At 45.3% G+C, this 25,846-nt stretch overlaps 1 protein-coding gene across 24 annotated transcripts in view; it reads right to left on the minus strand.

Moving 5' to 3' along the window:
• Positions 1–25,846, minus strand: part of BAZ2B (bromodomain adjacent to zinc finger domain 2B) — a 331,616-nt gene that overhangs the window by 195,505 nt on the left and 110,265 nt on the right. For 13 of the 24 annotated variants that reach the window (XM_075933472.2, XM_075933471.2, XM_075933475.2 and 10 more), the window contains exon 1: positions 1,527–1,548. The exons of 8 other annotated variants lie outside the window; for them this stretch is intronic. In XM_075933472.2, the coding sequence (XP_075789587.1) occupies positions 1,527–1,533 (7 nt within the window). In that variant the 5' untranslated portion in view covers positions 1,534–1,548. Of the gene's footprint in view, positions 1–1,526; positions 1,592–25,846 lie in introns of those variants that run through there. 3 more of the 24 variants (XM_089779733.1, XM_075933470.2, XM_075933478.2) reach the window with 3 other exon arrangements.

Consider the following 25,846-nt stretch of genomic DNA (forward strand, 5'->3'; position numbering starts at 1 on the left):
AGATTTTGTAATCGATAGTGGCACATATACAAAGTATCCATTAATTAAATGATAAAACAATTGCCTACCTTTCTAAATTCATGTTATGTTCAATCAAATGTGTTGCCAGACTATCAGCATTTTATTTTAGAGATGATTCATTACTATTACATGTATGTAAGGGAAACTGTATTTCAACTTTTTCATTATTGTTGTAATATTAATTTGCAAAAGGCAAGACAAAACTAAGCATTCATGTCTACTAAGAACCTTCTGATAAAACATTTCATACTCTTTCATACATTAAAATACTGCTTCCTCAAACTAATCAATTGTGTAAGTAGTGCATTTTTTAAAAACTAATGGTAAGTCGTTGAAAGTTTATGATGCCTTGCATTATATACTGTACTTGGGAAAATAGCTTCAATAAAATACTATAAGACTTGAAAGGATACTTAAAGTTTTCTATGACTATGTTTTTATTAAGATTATTAAGACATTCTTTGGTAGCATTGGTAATGTAGCACAATGTCAACTGAAATAATTAGACTTACACAAATTTTCCTTAACAGTAACAACAAAATTAATATAATGTAGCATTTCACTCAGTTTTTTTTTTAAACTCGGTACAGTACATTTATGTTTCTGACAGGATTTTGAACCTAGAAAATATTGCTCTGTTCCTAGAGACATAGTTCTGCTTTTAAGGCACAGCCTTAATTGTATTTTGTTTGTCTATTGCTCTAAACCACAACAGATGGTTGACACTGTAAAAGATAATCTGTAAGAGTCATTAATGAGGATCAGCAAAAATTAGATGATAGACCTCATGTCTTATGTAACTAACAACTCTATGAACAACAACAAAATTACAAAAAGCCACCTCTCTTTGTGAAATTCAACAAGTAATCCTTTGGTGATTTACAGTACATTTTGCCAACTAATATTTAGATCTGTTGTAACTTATTAAAAAATTACAAATTTTATGCAATTTCAACCAAAGAAGTTAAATGGAGGACACAGGTACTTCTGTTTAAGAAGCGCACATGAACAGTTTATGCAAGTTTTCCTTAAACTCTCTGCCATGAGTGGAAGTTTATCTTCTTGCCTGCTTATTACTTAACTGTCTTTACAAAGTAAATGAATAACAATTTGTGAATGCAACTGAACCAACAGAAGAAAAAAAACTGAACTAGATGTATCTTTTATAAGCAAGCAGTCTTTTCCCTTCACATAGGGAAATTTAAATTCTGATTAGTAAGCATGATTATTAATAGAACATACAAAAAAAAATTCCAAGTCCAATGGAAAAGAAAAATACTCAAATAAAAAAAATCGCATGTTAACAATTTTATACAGTAAATGTCCCAGTAATTAAAATTCCATATAGTGTTGTTAAAACTATATTCAAGATCTATTGTCAAACTCTCTCATCAAATTTAGACTTTATAATACATACATTTACATATACACTTATACACTTGTTTTTATTTAATAGTTATTTTATGTATTCAAAATTAAAAGCTTAGTTATCATCCGATACTCACAATTCATTCTTTTTCAAAGAGGCATCATTGTGTATAGCAGCCACAGATAAGTATATAATAGGATGTTTGAATACAGTGCAGCTATGCTAAAAGAAAAATAAGCAGCATACATAAGCCTACCGATGTTCAAATAGACCGTGTATATTCCTATAGATATTTCTGTTTTAATAACTAACTCAGAGACAAGAAGTCCAGAATGCAAAGGTTAATACTGATACACAATATACTTTTTTTTGAAAAGTTATTAACTTTATAATAAGCAGCTACTAGGCTTTGATCCTGTAAGGTGCTGAGCCTCTGGCCCCATCCAGCAAAACACTTAAACATACCATATCAATGTATGAAACCAATTATTCCACTGAAGTTAATGTGACCATTCACATACTTAAAGTCACACACTTAAGTGCTTTGCTAGATCAGGCTAGAGTGCCCAAAGGTCCTTTAGATAGCAATAAATATCTGGAAAGGTTTAATGATAGCATTTTATATAGAAACTGAATGAATACTGTCAAACACTTGCAGCTCAGGCTTATTTTACAAATTCATATCTGCTCCTGCCCTCCCCAAAAGACAGAGGGAGTGGGGTGAGTGTGAGTGACATCAATGTCAGCAAAAGGCAGGGGAGTGATCTGCACAGCTTCCATGACAGCAACTAGTAGGGACTCCAGTCTGCTGTGATATAGAAAGGTTTGGAGGATGAGGTAAGGAAAGAACAGAAGAAGGGTAAGAAAGCTAATTCATAGGGAATAGTTGTCATTACCCTTTGCTAAAAGATGATGGGGGAGACGTTTCAATGAAGTCAGGATAAAAATATGGTTTTTAGATGTCTCTTTGAGGGGTTCAGAATATGGCCATAGACATTTACCATGGAATATTTGGCAAATAGAATCAACTCAAAACATTTCTTTTCTATGGCCAAAAAAAATGATTTTCCTCTTCATATATCTGGCTAAGTCATTTTAGTACCTTTAACTACAATCCATCTAAGTTTCAGACAATCACGCATCAATTTTTAAAAATAATTTATGTTTAAATATTATGCTCACAAATGGCAAAAGCCATATATATTGTGGACAGCTATTGAGAACTTTTCTCCACAAATTTCTTCCATGTCAATCAGAATCAACAAACCTTCACCAGCGCTATTCTCAGACTTAATGTAAGACTAGCTTGCTACATAAAATTATGCCGAATTGTGAAATGGCCTTGTAAACAATTCAAATATTCACTAAGGACTAGGGCCGTGCTCCTGCTTTCATAGAATTCAATGGTAGAACTACTATTGACCTCACTGATCTAGCACTGGATTCCAGGTTTAGATATCTATACACTAGTGACCTACACATAACTCTAAAAGATCCAGACGTGAAAAACCAGTGCTTTTGAGATGGGACCATTATTCATCCTAACCCTTGTAATTGCAAATAAATGATTAGAATGATAATTTCAAGATGCAGGACTGGTGTCACTCAAATATAGATGAGAAATAGTCTATTCTTCTTGTTACCAATAATTATTAGTATTCAAAGCAGTTAAGAATTTTCTATCTGGAAAACTGATTAAAAATTAACTTTGCATAGATTTGACCCCAATAAAAATATTTTGGGACACTGAACTATATACCATTAGGAACAAAAGATGAGCAGGGCTGGATTAAGGGGGGGGGGGGCGTGCTGGCCGGATTAAGGGGAGGGAGCAAGACGGACAGCTGCCCGGGGTGCCAACCTATAGGGGGCACTTGATGGCAGCTGTAAGGGGTGTCGCGTGCCCGGCCGTGCGGTGCCCCTTAGAGCTGAAACCAGGCGCCATGTGCCTGATTGCAGTTGTAAGGTGCACAGCGTGCCAGAGGGTGGGACCACGCATGCGCCATGTGCCCAGGGGCAGAGCCACACGTGCTGCGAACCCACTGCCCAGGGTGCAGGAACGGCTCGAGCTGGCCCTAAACATGAGAACAATCATACTGGGTCAGACTAAAGGTCCATCTAGGCCATTGGCCAATGCCAGGTGCCCTAGCGTGAACGAACAGAACAGGTAATCATCAAGGCTACGTCTACACTGGCCCCTTCTTCGGAAGGGGCATGCTAATTTTGAATTTGGGAATAGAGAAATCCGCGGGGGATTTAAATATCCCCCGTAGGATTTAAATAAACATGGCCACCACTTTTTTCCGGCTTGGGGAAAAGCCCGAAAAAAGCGTCTAGACTGGCGCGATCCTCCGGAATAAAGCCCTTTTCCGGAGGATCTCTTATTCCTACTTCAAAGAGAATAAGAGATCCTCCAGAAAGGGGCTTTATTCCGGAGGATCGCGCCAGTCTAGATGCTTTTTTCCAGCTTTTCCCCAAGCCGGAAAAAAGCGGTGGTCATGTTTATTTAAATCCCCCGCGGATTTCCCTATTCCCAAATTCAAAATTAGCATGCCCCTTCTGAAGAAGGGGCCAGTGTAGACGTAGCCCAAGTGATTCCGCCCGACCAGGGCCAGACGGAGGCATGGGCGAGCTGGGCAGTTGCCCAGGGCGCCAACCCACAGGGGGTGCCTGATGGCAGCTGTAAGAGGCACACGGTGTCCCTTACAGCTGCCATCAGGAGTTGCATGTCTGGCTCCCACAGCACCGGCCCCCGTGGCACAGGACACGGCTGTGGGGCCCTGCATGGCCCAGCACGTGCGCCAGCAGCACTGGCCGGGCTGGGTTGCGTAGTGCAGCGCATGCACTGTGCGCCCCGGGGGCGGGCCCCGGGCTGCGTGCCAGCAGCCGTGACCAGCCCGCGCATGCGCCAATCCCCCCAGGGGTGGGCCTCGGGCTTCGCGCCAGCGGCCATGGCCAGTGCGCGCACGCATCATGTGCCCCAGGGGCGGGCCCGCGCACGCTGGGAGGATGGGTGCTCCACTTAAGTGTATCAGCGCTGCTATGAACATAGCCTGGACACGTGCTGTGCTATTTCACAATCACTCTGATTGACAGTTAGGCACACACCGGTGGCCATTCCCTCCGTTGCTTCTCTATGTCGGACTATGTTAGCCTGAAGCAGAAGGACGAGAGTGGGGGTGGAGCACATCTTGAAGAACTCCAGTTACTGCACAAGGTGAGTAACCTTCCCTCCTTCTTCGAGGGTCACTTAGGTGACTACACAGCAGTATTTCTGCATGGCGGCGAGCACTCCGTGATGCAGCATTGGTTATTGGACTGTATGGTACGTCCAAATCTAGTGACTGAGCCCTGAAAGGATTGAATAGCTTAATGTTGAGCAAAGACCCTTGAGGAAAGCAGTTGTGGTAGATACTGTTTTCGTGGAATGCGCCCCTATAACTGTTGGTGACCGTGTATGTTTCTGGGTGTAAGCCAGTTGTATGAATGTGGACATCCATTTGGATATTTGTTTGGAAACAGGTTGTCCTCTGGACCTGACTGCGCATGACATGAACAGTCTGGGAGTATGTTGAAAGTCTGTTGTACTTTCAAGGTAAAAGGCTAATGCTCTGCACACAGCCAGCGTGTGCAGCCCTGCCTGATTGCTGTCCTCATGTGGTTTTGGGAAAACCAAAGGTAAGTATATTGGAATGAGGTAGATATCTTAGGCAGCAATTTTGGGTGGATTCTAAGGACAACTATGTTAACCCCCTATTCCCTCCCTGAGTGAGTGCAGAAGAATGTCTGAGGTGGACACCAGAGGCGGGAAAACTCTGAGGTAAACAGCATGTTAGAGAAAAGAAACTGCCCCCCCAGTAAAAAAAAGTTTGGCCAGGCTGCTCTTGCTATAGTGGGCTGCAGTACTCCTTGGGAGAAACCAGCCGCACCCTTCCTGCATACCATTGCCTTTAGAAAAAGGGAAGGTGTGAAAAGAGGAAAATAGCCTCAGACTCTCCCACCTGTTACCTTGGCCTGAGAACTGTAGGACTTACCTGGTCGCATGAAATCTGCACAGTTTCAGCCCAACCCCTGGGACACAGACCCCCCACTTGGTGATCATTGGGCCATATATGGTAATATGCAAGCACGGGAAAGCGATGTGCAGATTAGGGGATAAATACCCATCACACAGTTCGCTCTAGGAGGTCTTCGCAACACATGTACCACTGTGCGTGTGCCTTCTCATATACTTCAAAGCGCTGCCAGCCTCATCAACCGACCAGCCACCTCCCCCGACTCTCGGGCGTAACCAAGGCCTTCGCAACCAAACCGATATCTGTAAAATGTTCCGTGTGCTGTGTAAGTTGGTATGTATGATTTGATTTTTCTTGTTGTATAAGCTTAGTGTTGTAGTTGTTTTGGGTAGTACATATAGTTTGTAATTATCACTGTTATTTAATTAGTGTAGCTGGATATTTTTAGACTAGAGACTATTCTCCTTGCCATTCCCACCCTTATATCGGACACATTTAACTAGAAATCATAGAATAAATATAATAAATACTGTAAATTCATTATTAACATGGTCTATTAAAAAATCTTAGAATAAATATGATAAATTCATCACCGTCATAAATAAATATTTTTTATTTGATAAAACGGTCCACCTGGTTCTGTCCTTCCCCCCTTGGATATGCATCATCGGACCTGTGATTCTCGTGACAGTGGACACCAGAGGCGGGAAAACTCTGAGGTAAACAGCAGGAGTAAACAACAGTGCACACGGCCCCCTGCAGGGAGTGCACACAGCAAGAGGCCCAGAGACTCAGAAGCTGCATGTGGCTGATCCTAAAAGGAGAGAGGGACAGAGACACAGTGGGTTGACCATCAAGTGGAGCCTCCTAGAACACCCTCTGTTCGGATCACCTGGCCAGCGGACCAGCTTAGGAGTCAACTTGGGAAGATCAAACAACATGAACTGCCTTCTGCTTGCCTTATCATCCTGTCTGGGACTGTAAATGTGGTTGAATGTATGACTGAGATTTCCCCTCCTTTCCCAGTTTTAACTGAATAAACAAACCCTTTACACTCCTGGGTGGTGATCCCTTCTCCTTAGTGTGTACAGCAATTGCAATCCACATCCCCTTGCAATAATTGGGTACATAAGAGTACCCTGTGGACTGGGTGGTGTCTGATCCAATACACAGAGTTTAGCCATGCCTGGAATAGCCTCATATGTAGTAGAGAGTGTGGGACTACAAACGTGGATACGGCCATGTGTCTGAGTATTTGCAGGCATGTGTGCACCGAGGTGCATGGGCCACTGTATCGACACTATCAAGTCAGGTAATCTTTACCATCTGTGGATTGGCAACGATGCTATACCCTTGGTGCAGGCCAGCTGTGCTCCTATAAAGTCCAGTGTTTGCACAGGAGTGAGGGAACATTTTTCCAAGGTCAATAGGAGCCTGAGCATGTCGAATAACTGCCTTGTTGAGTGTAATACCCACTGCGTGCCTCATACGTGAGTGCCGTAATCAAACAGTTCTCAGGATATGTACATATGTTTATCTGCTTTCTCCATATGTGTGCGGCTACCATGGCAAGGACCTTGGAGAATACTCTGGGTGGTGCCGACAGGCTGAGGTGGAGAAACCTGTACTGATAGTGAGCCTGAGGTCCTTGAGGTCAAGGGTAGCTAGCAATGCTCCTATCTCCAAGGCATGTATGAACCTTGCCAGCATAACCATCATGAACTTCTAATATTTGACAAACCGGTTGAGACCACAAAGATCTAGGATGGGTCTCCACCCCCCCCCCCCCCAATTTTTTGACAGTAAGGAAGTATCTGGAATAGAATCCACTGCCTCTGTATGGGCTGGGTACTTCCTCTGTAGCACCTAGTTCACGAGGAACTGCTGTGAATGGTGTGCAGTATCCAGTTCGTATTATTTCTAGGACCCTTGGTCCGAGGTGATGGTCTTCCATTCCCTATAGAATTCGGAGATTCTGTTTCCAAATGTCTGTTTGCCTACTTCTGCCTGCCCTGGAGGAGTGAGGGCTATTGTTCTCTCGACCAACATCTCAAACTTGCTGACAAGAATTGGACCCTGGGATCGAGGAATGTTAGCTTATTTGATGGTCTTCGTCTAGATCAGGGGTCTCCAAACTTTTCTGCCCAAGGGCCGCATTAACTATCAAACAGCAGTTCGGGGGCCGACTACACACTTGAGGTCCAAATAAAAAACAATCAAAACATGGATGTTGTTTTTAATTATTTATTTAATATTATTTTATTCAGTTATTATTTAAAAACACATTGATACACTACACATGAACACCTGTATTAGTGTGAATGGTGAAATTGTTTCCTGGATGCCAAAATAGAGCCCAGCCCACTAGTGACCTCATGAGAGAGCTAGCCAATAGGATAAGAACGCACTGGCCAATAGGGAGCAATTGTCCACGCCAAGTCCCAACCCCTCTTGCTGTGAGGGACGCGCAGAGCCCGGGCTCGGCCGTCGGTCCGCAGGGCGTGTGGCCGCCCGTTGGCGGCTCCGATCCCCAGCACCCCCGACCGGGGAGTCTCGCTGCCCAGGGCAAGGGCTGCGCGGGTCCAGAGTCCCTCCTCCGTCCCGCTGGCTCCTCCGGCTTCCCTCTCCTGGCTGCCTGCCCAAAAGAAAGTGAGTGCCGGCCGCCCCTGTCCTTCCGGCCCCTCCCCCTTTTGAGCTGGCACGCACGGGGCGTGCCGCTCACCCTGGCGTCCCTGCCCCTCCTCCTCCTGGGTCCTGCCGCCTTCCTCGCCTGCCGCGCCTGCGGCTGTGCGCCCTCGCTCCCCTCCCCGTGGGTTTTCCCCTGGGCTCCGCTGCGCTGCGCCGCTCGGCGCTTCTCCGGGGGAGGGGCTGTCAGTGTGGGGAGTTTCTTCCCCGCCCCAGCTCCGCGGCGCTGCGCCGCTCGGCGCTTCTCCAGGGGAGGGGCTGTTAGTGCGGGGAGTTTCTTCCCCGTCACAGTCTCCACGGGCCGGATGAGAGGGCCTCGCGGGCCGCATCCGGCCCGCAGGCCGTAGTTTGGAGACCCCTGGTCTAGATTGTCGCACACGGTGCTTGTTCTCATAGAACCTTTGTTGTTGGTTACATCCTGTTGATCTGAACCTTTGATCATATCGTTTGTATTGGTTTTTCCTGGATCCAGGCTGAATGCACAACATCTGAAGCATCACCCTGGAGTCTTTAAGGATGTGGAGTGATTAATTCGTTGCCACCACAAAGATTTTCTCTTCCTCGAATGGAAGATCTTCAATGTTTGATTGTACCTTTTTGAGAAAACCCGGACGGTTGCAGTCATGCCATTCTCCTCAGCACCACTACATTCGGCATCGACCTGGCTGCTCTATCTGCAGCATCCAGCACTGCTTGTAATGCTGTGCAGGAGATCAGAAAGCCTTCCATCACATTTGATTCAAATTGTTCCTTTATCTCTTCTGGTAGATACTGAATGGAAGGTCCTGGATATCTGTTGTGAATATTTTGCTAATAAAGCTACGTAATTAGCAATTCTGGGTTGACAGGAGGCTGAGGAGTAGGACTTCTTCCCTATAGCATCCATCCTCTTTATTTTCTTGTCATGACTCTGTGCACTGAGGTACTGCTGTTGCTTCTCCCTCAGAGTGGCAGCCTTGACCACCAACAAATTCAGTGAAGGGTGTGGGAATAGGAATTCTACCCTCATAGGAAATACTATGAAACACCTATCTACTTGCTTTAAAGTTGCTGGTATTGATACTGGGTCCACTCACTGACACTGCTAGTCCCCTCCATGCAGTGGCTGGAGGCACAGCAGTTCAGTGAACCACTCACGAGGGGGCTTTTCCTGCTATTCCCACTGGCTGGAATCTTGGCCAATAGGAGCAGCTGGAAGCGGTGCCTGGGAACAGCAGGGGGAACAGAGCCAGGTAAGTGCCCCATAATGTCCTCAGACATGCCCCTCTCATGGAACCCTGCATCCCTACTCCACTTTTACACCCTCCCTCCCACACAGACCATGCACTCCCAGCCCACTCCTACACCCAACCTCCCAGCAAAAAACCCCACTCCCAGCCTGCTCCAGGATCCTCCTCCCCCCCCCACCCCAGCTGGCTCCTACATTCTTCCTTATGCCTAGACCTCGCACCCCTCCTGCACCCATATTATCATCACAGGTGGTTGGTTGGTGGTCCATAGAAAGGTTTGTGTTGAGTGGGGTGAGTCGCATGGCAAGAAGTTTGAGAACCACTGACCTAGAGAGTGCTGTCCAATCCCCGCCCTGGAACAGAAAAGTATACATTTCTTGTTCTGGTAAATGATGAACAAATCCATGGACAGTGTTCCCCACCGTGTGAAGAAGTCACAAAATACTGATGGGGGAATCTCCCATTCACGGTCATGCAGGAATTTGGAACTGAGTTTGTCCATTAACATGTTTTGCATGCCAGGAAGGTAAGCTGCCAACAAGATGACATTGTGAGAGATGCACCACAGTCTCATCTCTTCTATGAACAGAGAGGTAAATCTAACCCCTCCCTCGTGATTGTTATAATATATGAAAGCTATATTGTCTTAAGATTTAAACATTTGACCCTACTATTAACAAAAGGAAATGGGCGAAAGAATTCATGATGGGAAGGCTTCTCACCTAATGCAGTAACTGGAGTTCTTCGAGATGTGTCCCCATGGGTGCTCCACTTAGGTGTGTCAGTGCCGCTGTGCACACAGCCCGGAGACTCTTGAGTACAATCCCCCAAGCCACCAGCTCGTGCTGCACTATTGCACAATCACTCAATGACAGTTGCACACACACCAGTGGCCATTCCCTCAGTGCCTTCTCTGTGCTGGACTCTTGTGCCAGAGCAGAGGGGTGGGTGTAGATCACCCACAGGGACACATCTCAAAGAACTCCAATTACTGAACAAAGTGAGTAATCTTCCCTTCTTCTTCGAGGGTCCCCATGGGTACTTCACTTAGGTAACTACGCAGCAGTGTTCCTGCTTGGTGGCAGGCGCTCCGTGAGGCAGGACTGGACGCTGGACAGGACCGTATGTCCAAATCTAGTGTCTGAGTCCTCACAGGTCTGAGTTGTGTAATGTTGTGCAAAAGTACTGGCTGAAGCTGCTCTTCAGATAACGTCTATGGGTAGACCCTTAAGGAAAGTGGTCATGGTAGATACTAATCTTGTGGAATGCGCTCATACAACTGTCAATGGCTGTCTGTGTTTCTGGGAGTAAGCCAGCTGTACACATGCAGAGATCCCTTTGGATATTTGTTGCTTGGAAACTTGGTGACCTCTGGACATATCCGCACATGACACGAATAGTCTGGATGTTCGTCTGAAATCTTTTCTGCGGTCCAGATAGAAGGCTAATGCCCTATGTACATCCAACATGAATAGCGCTGTCTCGTTGTTGCCCTCATGTGGTTTTGGGAAGAACACAGATAGATATATACATTCATTACAATGGAATGAGGTAGGTATCTTGGGAAGGAATTTCATATGGGTTCTGAGGATAACCTTGTCTTTGTGGAACACCATGTATAGCAGGTCTGCCCTGAGAGCCACTATCTCTCCCACTCTCCTGGCTGATGTTATTGCCACGAGAAAGGCTACTTTAATTGACAAGTGAAGTAGCAAGTAAGTTGCATGTTGGATTGAGTCCAACACAATGTTCAAGTCCCATGATGTCACTGGATCTCTACGTGGTGGACATAGGTTTCGTATCCCTTTCTGAAATCTCTTAACACACGAGATAGGAGAAAAAACTGAATACCCATGTATGGGTGGGTGTATCGCTGATATAGCTGACAAACGTACATTGATGAAACTATATGATAGTTTTTTTTCCTGCAGGTAGAGGATGTACTCTAGAAGGTCCAACATTGTAGCCCTGTCTGAATCCTGTGAGTGAGCTAAATTACAGGCTGCAAATCGGACCCAGTTCTGCAGGTAAGTCCGTCTCATAGTGGGTCTCCTGGAGTTAATCGGAATATGTCTGACTCTTTGGGACAGGATTAGCTCACTGTGAGAGCCAACAAGCATCCAGGCTTCCAGGATGAGTGTGTGGAGTGGTATGTGTCCTTTGTCTTGAGCCAAAAGAGCTCGACCCAGGGAAAACTTGTATGGATGACGTATGTTGAGGGCCTAGTAGTAGGATACCAAATCTGTCTCATCCAATTGGGAGCTACCCGGATAACCCTGGCTGCATCCTGTTTGATTTTTAGTACTGTTTGTCGTATGAGAGGTACAGGTGGAACTGCGTACGCCAATGGGAAATCCCAACAAACTGCAAACGCGTTCTCTAGATATCGTGGCCCAATGCCTGCCCTGGAACAGTAGAGGGAGCACTTGGTGTTGATGTGCATCATCAAAAAGTCCAATACCGGGAACCCCCATCTTCCCTTTGTGGTTCTGTGGGAATTGTCTGCTGAGGGCATCCACTAGTACACTGTCTTTGCCCAGCAAATGCATTGTCTGTTTATGTACTATATCGTTGTGACATTGTCTGACAAGATCCCCACGGTTTTGTTTTGTACATGAGAGAGTAGTTGTGAGCATGCCCCTCCTCACTGATCTTAGCTCCAATACACTGATGCAAAGCTGGGACTCTCTGTGTGTCCATTGTCCCTGTAGCACCACACTCCCTATATGGGCTCCCCCATCCCAGCAGGGATGCATCCATCATGATGGTAACGGATGGCGGTATGTGAAACTGAAGTCTTATGCAGACCTTGTTTCTATACGCCCACCAGCTTAGGGTGGCTTTGATTCGGTTGGGTACATTCAGTGTCTTGTGGAGCAGATGGTGCCTGGGGTGATTCAGAGTGTAGCCATGCCTGGAGTGTCCTCTTATGTAGTCTGGCATTAGGGACTACAAACATGGATGTGGCCATGTGTCCAAGTATTTGCAGGTAGGTGTGTGCCATGGTGTGTGGGCAGCTGTGTATTGTCATGATCAGATCACGTATTTGCGATCATCTGTGGGTGGGCAGTGATGCTATATACCTCATACACCTCTTGTTCTCATAGGGCCTTTGCTATTATGGATACACTGGTGCTCTGAACCTTCGATTATATTGTTTGCATTCTTTTCTCTTGGTTCCAGGAAGCTGAATTCCAAGTGTGTGTAGAGTTGCCCTAGACTAGAGTCTTTGAGCATGTGGAGAGATGAATTTGTTGCCTCCGTGAAGAGTTCTCTTCCTTGAACAGAAGGTCTTCAGTGTTCAAATGAACTTCCCTGGGAAACCCCAACAATTGCAGCCATGACGCTCTCCTTATCACCACTGTGGATGCCATGGACCTGGCTGCTGTACCCGCTGAGTTCAATGCTGCTTGTATCACTGTCCGGGAAATCAATGAACGTTCTGTCACATTTAATTCAAACTGTTCCTTTATATCTTCTGGTATGTACTGAATAAAGGAGTTGAAGGATTCGGACGTCTAGTGTGAGTATTTTGCTAGCAGGGCTACGTAATTAGCAATTTTCAATTGGAGGGAGGCTGATGAATTGGCCTTCCTTCCCCATAGCATCCATCCCTTTTATCTCTTTGTCATGATTTGGTGTTCTGGTGTAGTGGTGTTGCTTTCCTCTCTGATTAGCTACTTCAACTACCAGTGAATTCAGGAAAGGGTGGGAGAAGAGGAACTCCACCCACTTAGGTACTACGTAGTACTTCTTATCCAGTTTCTTTGAAGTTGAGAGCACTAATGCCGGGGTCTTCCATATGGACTTGGCTGGGTCCATCAGAGCTTCATTCATCAGCAGAGCCAGTTTGGTATGTTGGGATAGGTTGAGTACACTCATGAGTTTATGTTTGTTTTGCATTATATCGGAAAGCTGTATGTCAAGTGTGTCCGTTAGTTCCAAGACCTGTTCTGGAGGGTATCTAAAGTTGTTCCCTCTGATTGGTGATGCAGGGAGACTGTGTTCGCCCATCATGGAATATGATGTATTGGGAAGAATAGGCTAATCTTGTGTTGCTTCCTCTGTGGATGAATCGTTGTCCTGGTTGTCTGAGCTACAGTCAGCTCGTTTCTTTGTGTTTATGTCGGACGACTGTGCCCTGGGTACCTGGAGGGTTGTTGGCTTCTGTAGGGCACCCATGGGTCCCAGTGGGGCCACTGTGGTGGAAGCATCAATTGTGTCAGTTCTGGGGTTGCTGTTGTGTTGCAGCATATGGGGGCAGGAGCTATATGCTGGCCCCTTATTTTCTCATCATCCTCCTTTCAAAGAGGTATTTTGTTGCTCAGCGGCTGAGTATCAGTGGTAGACCTGGAGCATTCTGTACTCCACTCCAAGTCATGCTCTCTGGCACATCCCTCCAAGGGAGTGCTCCTCTTGTCCTCCATCCCAGGAGGAGTATCTGGGGGAGGGATCGAACAAGGCTGCTGTTCAGCCATGGTCTTTTCTGTAAACAGGATTCTTTGTAAATCTCTCGCCCTTTTTGATCTTGGGGCGAGTTTCTGGCAGTGCAGGCAGTGGCTCACTGGGTGGTCCTTCCCTAGGCAGCACAGATACTGCTTGTGTCCATCTGCTGCTGATATAAAGATCCCACACACTGTGTACCTTTTGCATCCAGATGGTGTGGGCATGACAGGGTTTGTCTGCTAATGGTGCCTTGGGCAAGCGGGACGCGCCAGTAGTGCCTGCTCCCTGCTCGTTCTTTTACTTATTCTGTTATATATTATAATAAAAGAGGAACATTTTTTTTTAGCTACTGTTAATGGCTTAAGGGAGACTGTCTACTTGTGACTGATGCCAGTGATGGCTGAGAAGGAACTGAGGGAATGGCCAAAGGTGCATGTGCAACTGTTATTCTGAATGATTGCACAATACCGCAGCACACTCCAGCGACCGGGGGGACTGCTAGAAAGAATCTCCGGGCCATGCGCACAGCGACGCTGACACACCTAAGTGGAGTACCCACGGGACCCTTGAAAAAGAATGTTCAATTAGAGGAGATTGTCATAAAGGAAAATCTCTGAAATCATTTGCCTTTCTGAAAGAGACCATTTAAATGCGTATCCCATCCTGTAAGGGATGTATGGATGATAGGATGATAAAGGTGACTCCTGTTAAGGGGTGGGGGAGTCCCCTTTGTGTACACTGGCTGGGTTCTTCCACCAGTTCAGGCAGTTTTTTATCCTGGTTGGTAGCAGTAAGGGTTTCTCCAGACTACACTCTGACCCGAACCACAGATGGAGGTGTCACATGCTAGCAGAATCACTGCTATGCTTGCTGCTGTATGCTCCAGGAGCTGAAAACAGATTCTGCCTGGCACTTGCAGGCTGCACTGGGCTATGTCTAAGAGCTAGACAGGGATAAGAACCGGTCTTTAGGTAGGAAGGTTTGGGCCTGTAGTGATCTAACTCATCCACTATGAATTCCAGGCATTGCACTGGTGTGAGGAGCATTCTCTGGGAGTTGATCTGTAGGCTCAATTCCATGAAGAAATTTATGGACTTGGTGGCTCGATGAGCCTCGTGAAGTTACTGGCTTCAGAGCAGACACGTCCAAGTAAGGGTGGATCAACCCCCTTGTGATCAAAGATGAGGGCCACTACTGAGAGCACTCTGGAAAGATAAAAGTCCAAAGAGGATGACTCTGTATTTGTAGTGGTAATGTCCCAGGGTAAACCTGAGAAAGCATCTGTGAGACAGTAATACTGAAATATGGAAGTAGGCATCCTGTAAGCCAATGGCCTTAATCAGTCTCCCATATCCAATGATGGAATGATAATTGATAAAGTGCCTCTCTCAAACTTCTGAGCAATATGAACTTAAGAGCTCTGAGGTCCAGAATGGGTCTCAAACCTCCCTTTCTTTTGGGTATTAGAAAACAACAGTAGTTAGCTCTATGACTAACTTCAGGAGTTAATCTAGTTCCTACCATAGTAGAGACTTGTGAGAAGGGTCCCTGAAAATGGAGGAGCAAGGTTGTTGGGATGGGATAAGGAGCTAAAGTGGATGGAGTAGCCATATCTAATAATCTCTAAGACTCATCTGTCCAACATTATTCACTCCCGAGCACTGACGAACACTGACAAATACTGGCTGAGTGCTTGGGCACAGGAGTGGGACAGGTCTCATGGCATCTTGACCTGCTCATCAAAAGTGGTGTTTAGGGGTAGATGGTTAGGTCAAGGATTGAGAACTGGAAGGTTTTTTTTCCATCATGTCGTCTTTTTTTCTTTAATTTATAGTGTCAGGGAAAGTAAGTTGGTCGTTGGGCACTGAACTAAAATATCTTTTCTGCATTGTGCAGATTGTCAGTGATCCAGGGTCTCTCTGGAATCCTTCAAGGAGTGGAAAGGGGAATCGAACTTCTCAGTGAAGAGCATGACACCCTCAAAGGGAAGTCCTCCACTGCGGTCTGCACCTCAGTCGGGGACTCAGAGATGAAGCCATGATGCCCATCTCATCGTGACAGCTGTGAAGGTGGTCCAGGCCAACTTCAATTATTGTTTTGCACCTGCTGCCCCCACCAGGTGATGGCCTTAAAGGAATTATGGAAGCTCTCTGACAGCTTTTCAATAAAGTAATTGAACTCATCATAATTTGCGTAGTCATATTTTGCTGTGAGCACCTGGGAAATGGCAAAACAAAATTGTAAAGTGGCTGAAGATTATGCTTTTTTACCAAAGATCAAGGCACTTGCAGTTTCTCTCACTGGGTGTTGTCCTGGAATGATGCTGTTGGCAATCAGAGTTGAGTGTTCACTACAATGGAACTAAGAGGTGGGTATGTGAATGGGAACTCTGGTATCTTTGCAGAGATATAGTATAACCAGAATATTGTGTTCAACTCGGGTTACCCTATCTCAAAGGTCATAACAGAAATGAAGAACAATCAGGGTTGGGCAACGTGAATAATGAAGTAAACCCATTATTAAAGGTTTTTAACAAAAAAATGGATAAACACCCAGTATTGCTCAGATCCTTAATTTTTGTTTTCTGTAAAACAAAATTAAAATGTACATACTTAATTTAAATCATTGCTCTGGGATGGAGCTGGGCATGAGGCATTCAGTATGCAGGCTGCCCTGGGGAGAGAGGACTACTCCAACCCTCTCTCACCGCAGTAGTTTGGGGCCAGGTGAGACATGCCTCCCCATAGTCACTGCACCTCCAGCAGGCACAGCCTCAAGGGAGTAGTGCATGTCCCATGGCTGGGGCAGGTCCAGGTTTGTCTGAATCCTGTACTCCTCAGCCAGAGTAAGGAATGAAGCAAACTGTGCACTTGCCCCTCAGTCCCCGATGAAGGGGAACAAACAGCAATGTTACTGTATAAATTGGGGGGGCGGGGAGAGGGAGCTTCAGCCCCCTTCACTCTCCCTTAAAGGCTCCTGAGGTATGGGAGGCTTGGGAGTGGGCTTTGGGATGCAGAAAGGTCCTCGGGACTGGGAAGGGAAGTCAAGGAGGGGCAGAGGGTTGGGACTCAGGCTTATCTTAGTAGCTTTCTGCTGGAACTGGTGGGGATGGCTCTCCTTGATAGGCCGTGGCAGCTCAGTGCTGGGGCCAACAGCGGGGTTCCTCTCTGCCTGCCCCAGCAGTGTCAGAATCAGGAAGAGATCTCTGCCCACTGTAGCTCTGAGCCCCTGCATAGGGCTTAATGGGAAGCTGGGCAGCTTAGAAGGAACTTAGCCCCACAGATCTGGTGCAATTACATGAAACATGGTTACTCTGGATAGTGTAATGGTCCTAAGGGCACTACACAATGTTGATGATTGTGATGATTCTATATTTGACTTCTTAAGACAAATAACTTTGTAAAAAATTGTCAATATTTTATTTCACAACCACATAAAATAATTTTCATCTGACAATCCTTGTGCATGAATGCAGCAGCTAGCTGTCAAAGGACTTAGACATTAAAGCAATTGTATTGCCTTCAGAGTGAAGAACTATCATTAAATCTTGACATTTTGGCAGAATAAACTATTTTTAAAATAAATATAGCATTGTGTGCTAGAGACCATATGTATAACCATGAAGGTAATTTAAATTCTTAAGACTGAAAGGAGAAATAAAAATGTTATTAATGAACATGTGAGTATTTAACATAGCAATGCTCACATTATACAGCTGATCTATTTTGCTAGTCTGGACTTCTGTTTTCTCATGTATTTATTATTCTGGTATAGCAAACCTTTAAAAACCTGTGTTTAAAAACTTGTGTTAATCATGTTCATTAAAACTAGCAGACTAAATTACAAAAAAAATTAACGCTCAATACTAAATACTAAAGCTAAATACTAAATATTTGCCTCACTAAGATCAATAAAGTAGATATAAAATAATGAACAATTTAATAATTTTAGAGCAGTTAAGGCTAACTTCTTAAATTAAGCAAGCTTAGAGTAATTACAACTGTAAATAATTCTGAAGCTGTTACACTCATGATATTTGTTACAATCATGAAGAATTAGTTGATGTCTCCACAACTAATATTTTTAAACTATATTTTCTCCTTACTAGCTCCAGTTTGAGAACAAGAGGAGAAAACCCACCATCACTCTAAAAAAACTTACAAGCCTATCTTTCATTCTCTAGAGTCAGAGTCCCTCAATACTGAAAACAATTGGATGCCTACATTCTTCAAAACTTTTGAACCTTTAATAATCATTTGTTTAAAATGCCTGCGTGTTCCTCTTGTTGCAAATCCTAGTACACACAGCAACTTTTCTTTGCTCAGTGGTATTATGCTAGCAGAAATTAAAATAGCAAGTTGCCCCCATCCACATAATGAAATTCTAAAAACCCTGAACTACTGATCTAGCTCTATGCCATCAACTACATTAACACATAACAGTCACCAAGGAAATTTAATATATCTAAAAACATCTCAACAACAACATATTAAATCCATATCAATATGATTCCTGCTCCCCTTATTCAACCAGTACTATCATGATTCATTTTACATATTATATTCTTTCTACTCTGGAGAAGAGGTTATTATATACTTTTCTTCATTTGAAAAAAAATTTTTTGATACAGTCCGCAACAGTGTCACTGTTCAAATTAAAACAACTGGCAGACACGGCACAGTAAATCATTTGTAGTATTCTATAGTTACCCTTGAATTCCAACAGCATCAAATTGTAGGAGTAAAGAAACGTAAATCACACTTGGAAAATAATGCTCTAGTACAGTGGTCCCCAACGCAGTGCCCGCCGGGCCATTTCTGTGTGCCCGCCGAGTGATCGGGGCTGACCCTGCACCCAGGCATGTAGCACAAGCCCCTGGGCGCATGAGCGATGCCGGCCCCGGGTGCACAGCACATGGTCGGTGCCAACCCCGGGTGCGCAGCGGTTAGGCAGCCCCACCCCCGAGTACGTGTTGCGAGGTCTGTGCCGGCCCCGAGTGCGCAGCACATCGGTAGCCCCGCCCCTGGGCGACCGGCGCGAGGGCTGTGCTGGCTCCGAGCTTGCAGCATATGGGCGGCGCTGACCTGGGCGCACGGCGTAGAGGCGGCACCAGCCCTGGGCGCGCAGCACATGGGCGGTGGCAGCCCCGCTCCCGGGAGCATGGGACATGGGCTGTTCCAGCCCCGGATGCATGGTGTATGGGCGGCCCCACCCCTGGGCGTGCAGCAGAGTTGTGGCGCCAGCCCCGGGAGTGCAGCGCATGGGTGGCACCAACTCTGAGAACTGTGGGAGCTGGTGCTTTGTGGGGCAGGCAGGGGAAAGGAAGGAGTTCAGGGAAGCAGGATTCCTGGGTTCCTTTTCTAGCCATGCCACTTCTCCCATCAGTGCCTTTAACTTCATGCCCCAGGACGGGCCACAGCCAGCAGCCTCTCTGGCCCCCCACTACTCCTCCTGGCCCCGCAGCAGCCCAGGCTGCCGGCTGGTTGGCAGCGCCACTGGAGTCCATGCTGCCGTGCATCTTGGGGTGGGACGGTGCGGAAGCGGGAGCCCAGTATGCGGCATTCTCTCACACCATGCGAGCCAGCAGGGGGAGCGGCAGCTCCAGCAGCAGCAAGGCGGTGGCCACAGCCCTGAGCTTGGTGTGCGAAGCGACAAGTTTGGCAGCTCCTGAGCCCGGCCTCCTGTGCAAGTGGAGCAGCCGCCACTGCAGTGGCACCAGCAAACACCCAGGTGTCCTCTTTTCTGAAAGCTGTATTCCTAAATAATGACTATATAAAGCTCTCAATGGCATCAAAAAAAAGCTAACCATTGATGGAAAACAAAACTCTATAATGTGTGGCTTTTGGTAGAAAAGCATGCAGTCCCAGAGCGCTTTAAAAATCTCTAAAAAGCCTCAAGAACTAGTTCAAAAGTACTTAATTTTTAATGTATTTAAGTTGTTAGCAGTTATTACAGGGCAAAATATTGTCATTAAAAGAGGTTACTTCTGTTTCTTTACCATACTTACAAGTAAATTTAGTTCTTACAATACCGCTCCTCAAATTTAAAAAACATTCAGGATCTTTGTTTTTAAAAATACTTTACACAAAAAAACCTATAAAAGTAATAACCATCATAATATAACAAAAAATTCATTAGCATCAGTACTCTTATATGTGCATCTCACAAGGTATGTGATCAATCAACTATGTTATTCAATGCTGATATATTTTAAGATATTCTAAACAACTAATATTGCATGAAAATAATAATTTACAAGGGTTTATCAGAGAAAATATCATGGCATCATGAAGCATATATAACAAGCAAAAGACTAGATTAAATTAACATTATTACAGTTTCAAAGTCAAGCACTTGAATTAGGAAATGCCAAAATTAAGACTGCCTGTGCAACCTTAATTTGCTCCCCCTTGCATTATAATACAATCTTTAATTACATGATCATGCATTATTTATCTTCCAGACCCTCTGCCTCAGTCAATGTTGGTCCATCCTGTGTACTTGGGATTAATCAGGGTTGTGTAGTGAAGACAATTTACCAGTAAATCTCCTACATCATTTGTAACCAAAGGTGGGTAGTGAATGAGGCAGAGGCTGCAGGATGAAAAGGGGAGGTCTTCTAATTAATGCATTTGAATGCTGTGCTCAGCCTGGTACAGATGAATTCTTCAGGAAATTTAATTGCTAAAATCGAAGTCTCTGCTGAGTACATACAAACTTCAATTTTTCAAAGACTCACACCTTGGCCAAATATGGATGGATTCACACAAGGATGGCAAGAGGTACACACTGCTGACAGAGAAGTCAACTGTGGGCATTATCAAGTTCCTGCTCCAGAGCATGGGAACCCTAGAGCTCATCAAATAAGGGTTACCAGAAAGTTGGGGGGGGGGGTGTTACCATAGACAAAATTACTTATTTTTTCTAACCTCTGAACTATTTTAGCTGACTTTTCTCAAAAAATACAGCATGAGGAATATAGCCAGCATGGAAAGTTACAAATTAAACAGAACAGCTGGATAAAATTATTAACAAATGAAACACAATCTTGAAGTGGGTAGTGTTGAGCAACCTTAACAATAGGTAGCACTACTTACTCCATTATAATACTATGTGTGTGTTTATCAGACAGGAAAAAAAAAGCCAAACCATACACATGTCCAGGCCTTCCCTGTTTAGAAGTTTTAATGAACAAAAGACCCTAACAGAGACTCATTACATGCTGCACGCTAGCTGCAGTATACCACAATGCTTAGTATAACAGCAGTTTGAATCTAAGCATTGACAGTCAGAAAATAAATTGACAAGTTTGTCCTTTCATATATTGTCTAGAGCCTGACTACAATGAATATGGTAGGTTAAGTCACTTCCCTTGATGTTGGGAGAAAAAAAAACCTCTTATATCCACTAGTGCACATAAATCTACAAGGCATACTTGCTGGTCCATACCAATTTTTTATTTAACAACATACATGCCCTATTTAAAAGGGGTATCTGCAGGTGTATTCATTCTTGTCATAGAGTAATTATTGAACCCAGGGTGCTTTCCTTCACTGCTAGATTTTTTATCATTTATATACAAGGAAATATCCAGCTTAATGTCAAGGTTATAATGTGGCAGTAATATAGGTAACAAGGTAATACTATCTTTGAGATGCCCAATTTACTACTGTTTGTATTTTTAGTGTGAATCTAACTTAATTTTTTTTCACTTTGAGGCATCTCAGATATAACAGAAAAGGGTCTATGTTCCGAGAATGTGAATATGTATACAAAGATGTCCTAAAACTCTTAATTAGAAAAATAATGTATTGCTTTCATGAAGGAATACTGTTTCAGGTAAGTATGTCTAGTAAAAAAAATTCAATACAAAGTCAACACATTCTAGTCAGTTTAACTGTAACTGAAATTGTGAAATATATTAACAAAATATGATGTGCCAACGCCTGACTTCTGTTTTCCTTTTCCTACCAATTTAGCTTCCTGTGGTATAAAGAAAGATATCACACCACTCACACTACAGGTTTCAGCTACTTTCCCCAAAAACAAATATATGCAGCCAACATGTCTGCATATTAGCTGTCTGACACATTTTGCAAGTATGTAACATTTTAAAGCACATGAACCTTTAAAAAGAACAATCAATCGTACTTCTATCACATTAGCCACAAGAGCAGGTCCTTTGCTGGAGCAACTCATGGGAAGTCCAAAGTTACGCTGAAGACTCCATACCCCTTTAAATCATGGGACTGATACTGCATGATGTGGTAAATGTGTGCAGATTTTTGGAACACTCAGAAAGCTGGGGGGGGGGGGTGAAGGTGCACCCATATAGATCTAAAATACAGACAACTGAGCAAACTCAACAGCACAATTCTATCTAGAACAGTACTGATGTCTGACATGTAAGGGGGCTTGAGTGTGCAGAAGAGCAACCAACAAATTAAGACAAGAGAGTCAGAACTAATTTAGGAGCTATTATCATGTAAATTTGCCAGGCTGTGATGCTAAACTTCTGGAAGAATCAAAAACACATGACAATTCTTCCACGGGGTTACAGGTAAAGATGATTATAGAACTGACTCTCTCTTCAATAGGTATTGGTCTGTGTTAGCTAATTTTCTAATATGTAATCATCTGATATATTAATGCCCTCCATCCAAAAATTCTAAAAGGATGATTATTCCCCCCCCCAAAAAAATAACTGGAAAATTTCAATTCATGTAACCTGACCAGAACAGTGAGGCACTCAGACCTGCTTACATCAAAGTGTTAGCAGGGTACTCTAGAAGAGGCTGATAGGGGAAGGATTTCTACATTTACACTTAAAGGGTGACATTACTACCCCAGCTTTTGGAGAGGTTTTGTTTTGAAAAGCATAGAATACAGTGAGCCCTCGCTACTTCGCGGTTCGACCATCGCGGATTCACGACTTCGCGGACTTTTTTCATTACTTGTCTCCGACCAGTAGCATCTTCTCGCGGCCACTTTGTTTGCCGCTCTCTCGCCGGGTAGATGCTGCTACGTTACTGTGTAACTTTAACCTGTGCTGTGCGTGACTGTTTGAAGTTGAACTTTTTGTTGAACTTTCTGTTTAACCCCTGCAATGGCTCCCAAGCGTAAAGGGAGGGTTTTAAAAGTCTGAATATGCATGTTAAATATGGTGTCCCTACTTCACGGATTTTCAGCTATCGCGGTCGGGTTTGGAACCTATCTACCGCGATAAACGAGGGTTCACTGTAGATATAATTTCTAATGCCATTACCTAACATTATCAGTCTATTTACATTATAACAAAACACCACAACACAGTACAATTCTTAGTAATTTATGCGGTTCTCCTATACAAGTCAAGACAACTAATTTTATCTCTTCTAGTTCATCGTGTGAAGACAAAATTAACTGCTCCATTAGCATCAGTTTGCCTAGTAGGCTATTCCACCTGTTAGCACCTTGTTTAATTTAGTTCAACATTCAAATAAATATTGGAGTCTGCAAGCACATCTTGCTGGTAGGCAGCAGGATTCTCAAGGCTTCTACACAAGCACCTTAATTCAGCTACACTTTTCCAGCTACCTTGTGGGACGTCAAAGCCCTAGGCAATTTCATTTTGTTTTTCCACCTATGGCTATGGTGACCATACGTCCCTTTTTTCCCAGGACAGTACTGGATTTAAAGGTTCTGTCCCGGTGTCTTGATAAAGGAGGCAAATGTCCCGGAAAACCTGGTCAGATCCGGCTACAAATGGCACCACCATTTCCCCTCTCCCTCGCTGGGACACCCTCGCATATACCCAGAGCTAGCATGGAACAGCAGCAACTCCCTACCTCCACCCAGCACGTAAGTGGCTCCCTTGGTGCTTTGCATGGGTAGCCAGGGCTGCTGCCAGTGGTGCACAGTGTCCAGAGCTCCAAGCTCCAGTGAAGCACGCACCACTGTCCAGCAAACCCCCACCATGGCGTGGCCCTTCCCTCCTGCTGCAGGACTGCTAGCCCAGCCACTCTCCTGGGAGCTGCTGCCAGTGTCCCGGCAGAGACTGCACAGAGGATGACAGCTGCAGCGCTGCAGATCAGGGTATGTTTGGACTCTGCCGGTGTGCTCTGTGCATGGCCCTTTCTCCCCATCCCTTCCCACTCCGCTGGGGTAGCGGCAGTGCACAGACACGCTCACACAGCTGCGCTTCGCAAGCTGGGTCTGGGGGAGGGGGCGGGCTTTCCCTGCCGTCCCTGCTCCCCCTAATAGGAGCCAAAGCTGGTGCGGGAACTGGAACTCACTAAAATTAGCACTGCGGGGGACCCAACACCAGGTCCGGCAAGCTGTCCTGCCCTGCAAGCAGCTGGGTCCAGAGCTGCAGGGACTTCTGGGGCCTGACCATAGACTCCAGCCCCACAAACTGTAAGGCAGAAGGTGGGGGAGAGACAGGGAGAGAACTATGGAAAGGGGGGTGGGAGAGGTAGGGCCTTGTGCTGAGGGAAGGGAGGGAGGGTAGGAGAAGAAAGGGAAAGGCACCAAGGGACAGGGTGGAGGAGAGAGAAATGCCAGGGGGCCAAGTGGAGACAATGAGAAAAAGGACAGAAGGAAGGAGAAGAGGTGTCTGTGGATTGGAAGGGTGGAGGAGACAGAGTGATGCTGGGAGAGGGGAGGGGAGGGGCACTGGGGGCAAGAGGGAGGAAGAGGAGGGGGAGGAGTGGCGTCAGGGAGGTGAGGGGATTAGGTCAGGGAGAAAGAGGGTAAGGGCGGCAGGGGCAGTGAGGGAAGGAGGCAGCACCAGGAGGGTGCAGGGATCAGGCAACGTGCAGGTGCCAGGGGACTCTGGGGGGGAAGCAGAAGGGCAGACACCTGCAGCACCAGAGGAGAGAGGCAGGGCAGGTGTGTAGAGAGAGATGTTACGAGAGGGGATGAGGAAGGGTAGCTCACATGATCAGAGAAAGGCTGGTGCAGGGGGGCAGGTCGCAGGAGGGCTGAGGGCAGTGAGAAGGGCAGGAGTGAGGACAGCAGAGGAGGGTGAGGGGTTGGGGGGCAGCAGGCACCAGGGGAGCTGATGGAGTAAGGGGAGGAGATGGCAGCATAGGGAAAAGGTAGAGGTTTATAAGATACTTATTAATAACTTGGGTGCCACAGTGGGACATCCAAATAAGCCACATGAACTCAATACTGGTGCACAATACAAAATTCATTACGGTCATGGGAGGAAAATCTTAGAGAGAACACTTCTCCCAGACTCTCTCCACCTCGCCTCCGCCTCCGCCTCCACCCCCTCTCCCCGAGTTAATGTGATATAAATTGGGTTAATGCAATTGCAGGATAGTCACATGAGGGGTGTCTGGTTGGGGCCAAACTCAACCCTATTGGTAGGAAGATGGTGGAAAAAGTTCTTAGAGGGGGTCACACAACACCTTTTAATTCTGGTCATGTGTCCACTTTGACCCTGAGAGTGTTACCTCCAGAGGCATGGCTAACGGGGGGTCAGGGGCGTGGCTAGTGGAAGTGGTTAACAGAGGTCAGAGGCATGGTTAACAGAGGTCAGGTGGTGTGGCTAATATGTCACTAATTTTGGTTCAGAAAATATGGTCACCATAACTATGGCCAACAAGAGGATTTAGGTAAATGGGATGCTTAGCTTTTCAAGATTGCCCCAGTCAGGTGGCAATATGGAAATCTAGGACCACTGGCAAAAGTGAGCACACTCTGCCCCCTCTCAGTTTCAACACCTCATGCTTCCAGATGAAGCACCACCAAACACCCAACCTCACACCACAGAACTACAATTCCCAATTTTGGACCTTAAAAACCTAGTGACCACACAGAGATGTAGCAACAATATCATGGGGTCATTGGTGTGTGGAGGAGAAAAATCAACTGACCCCAGCTGAACTGGAAGAATTCTACTCCTATAAATAGTGTTTCCTCCATGGCATAGCAAAAACAAGGAATTAAAATGATCACGATCACATCAGTTTAATTCTGATGTTCCTGCTGACTATACTACTATGAAGTATTAGGTGCAGCACTATTACAGTCTTTACCAAAAGGAAAAATAAGAGGTGCAAACAGCTAAGACAAACAGAGAGGAAAAGAGT

Source organism: Pelodiscus sinensis, chromosome 7 (assembly GCF_052426305.1).
Source record: "Pelodiscus sinensis isolate ZL-2025 chromosome 7, ASM5242630v1, whole genome shotgun sequence".
Classification (NCBI taxonomy): Eukaryota; Metazoa; Chordata; order Testudines; family Trionychidae; genus Pelodiscus; species Pelodiscus sinensis.